The sequence below is a fragment of the Arvicola amphibius genome, chromosome 13, assembly GCF_903992535.2.
Source record: "Arvicola amphibius chromosome 13, mArvAmp1.2, whole genome shotgun sequence".
In the NCBI taxonomy this organism is placed as follows: domain Eukaryota; kingdom Metazoa; phylum Chordata; class Mammalia; order Rodentia; family Cricetidae; genus Arvicola; species Arvicola amphibius.
In genome coordinates this window covers 58194153-58195754 of record NC_052059.1, presented here as the reverse complement: position 1 = coordinate 58195754, position 1602 = coordinate 58194153, and the positions used below count along the sequence as shown (strand labels likewise).

Sequence of the window (1602 nt, the reverse complement as noted above, 5' to 3'; positions counted from 1 at the left end):
CATAGTACACAATACACATTTAACATATACAACAAATATGCATTTTAAAATAACCATTAAGCAACAATCAATAATATAATCTAAACTTCCTGGGTCATCTTGGGCCTTATCATACGTGCTTTGAATATCTATATACTAGTTTCTGCTCTCAAACAAACAATGTGACAAATGTTGTCATAAAATATCTGACAGCACAAAGAGTGTCACCCCAGCCCTGGTGGCAGGTTTGAAGACAGACTGCAGGTGCCTAGGGAGCAGTGTGTATCTGCTGCACAGAAGTAGATGGCTGAATCTCCAGGCTGAGTGGCTGTGATGTGCAAGGAAAGGTGTTTGACTTTCTTATTCAATAGAATGGTGAGTCTTTGGCTCTGCTTCCTCTCCACATTTGAACGGATGTCAATGATGAACTGAGGCTGCTTCCCAGGCTCTTGTTTATACCAAGGGAAGAAGGACGAGGCACTGTCCGTGTAAGTGCAGTTGATGACAGTGTTGTCTCCCTCCTGGACACTCATGGTGGAAGGTTGCTGCTCCACCTTCTCGCCTTGGCTCCCCCCTATACAGAAAGATGGAGAGAATGGAGAAAGGGTGTTAGGTTATTATGCTTCCTTGTTTTTTCCCTATGGTTAGAAGAAAAAACATGAATAAAGCTATTCTTATGGACATTTAAGGTCCCCCCACTAACATTCTCACATTCCTCCACTCACAGTTCTTCCAAAGGCAGAAAAGAATGAATAGAATATGAGCTGCTGCCTTCATGGTGCTTTCTGTGCAGATCAATTGTAGGTGCTCGGTCTTTACCCAACAGCTTTGAGCAGATTCTGTTTGACCCTTGTTATTATAACCACACATGCTGAGTTATTTGTTCAGCCAATAAAAAAAGGCCTGTTCATTTGAAATTCACTAAGGTGGCCTTTCTGTGCATCAGCTGAGGAACACTGCCACCCTGTGGTCAGATTTCTAACTGCAGAAATCTAGTGGTTTTTTTTCTCTTAGTCTAGGAAAGACTTTGAACTCAGCCCACAACTGTATCCCTACAATTCCAACCTAGCTGTGCTCACAGACTGTGCACCTGCTCAACCAGATGAGTGCACTAGCTTCCTATTCACCCATGTGAGTACCTAGCTGGGTCACATAACCTGTGAACCAACCTAACCAGATCCCCACTATCCACTCAATCTGCATGTTCCCAGGCCTATCACCTGTGCTTACACCTCTTGTGCACCAGCCTAGCCAGTTGACAGCCCCAAATCCCATCTACTCACATCTTCCCTACACTTCAGAAAACATATTTTGGGTCCTGCAGTCATCATACCAACCCAGACTTGTAAGTGTCCCAAAACTTCAGTGTGTCATCCCCACAGTCCCAGGCAGAGCTGGGCTTAAGCAGCTTTTTCATCAGCACACAGACATAGACCGGAGCCATATCAACACACTTTTTTGATAACTAATGAATTAAAATCACTCTCATCCTGCCATTAATAATGAATATATCTGTCTGGAGAGCTGACCTCACAAATACCTACTGACCTACCAACTCTTCACACATGATCTGAAACCAACCAAGGTTGATGAACAACAGCAAAAACAGAAACAAAATTCTAC

At 43.4% G+C, this 1602-nt stretch overlaps 1 gene segment (V, D, J or C); it reads right to left on the bottom strand.

Annotated features, from left to right (window-relative positions):
• Positions 1 to 203: 203 nt before the first annotated feature.
• Positions 204 to 784, bottom strand: LOC119799829. The segment is given in 2 exon segments: positions 204 to 553; positions 705 to 784. Coding segments are annotated over 2 exon segments (402 nt in total).
• Between the last annotated feature and the right edge of the window lie 818 nt (positions 785 to 1602).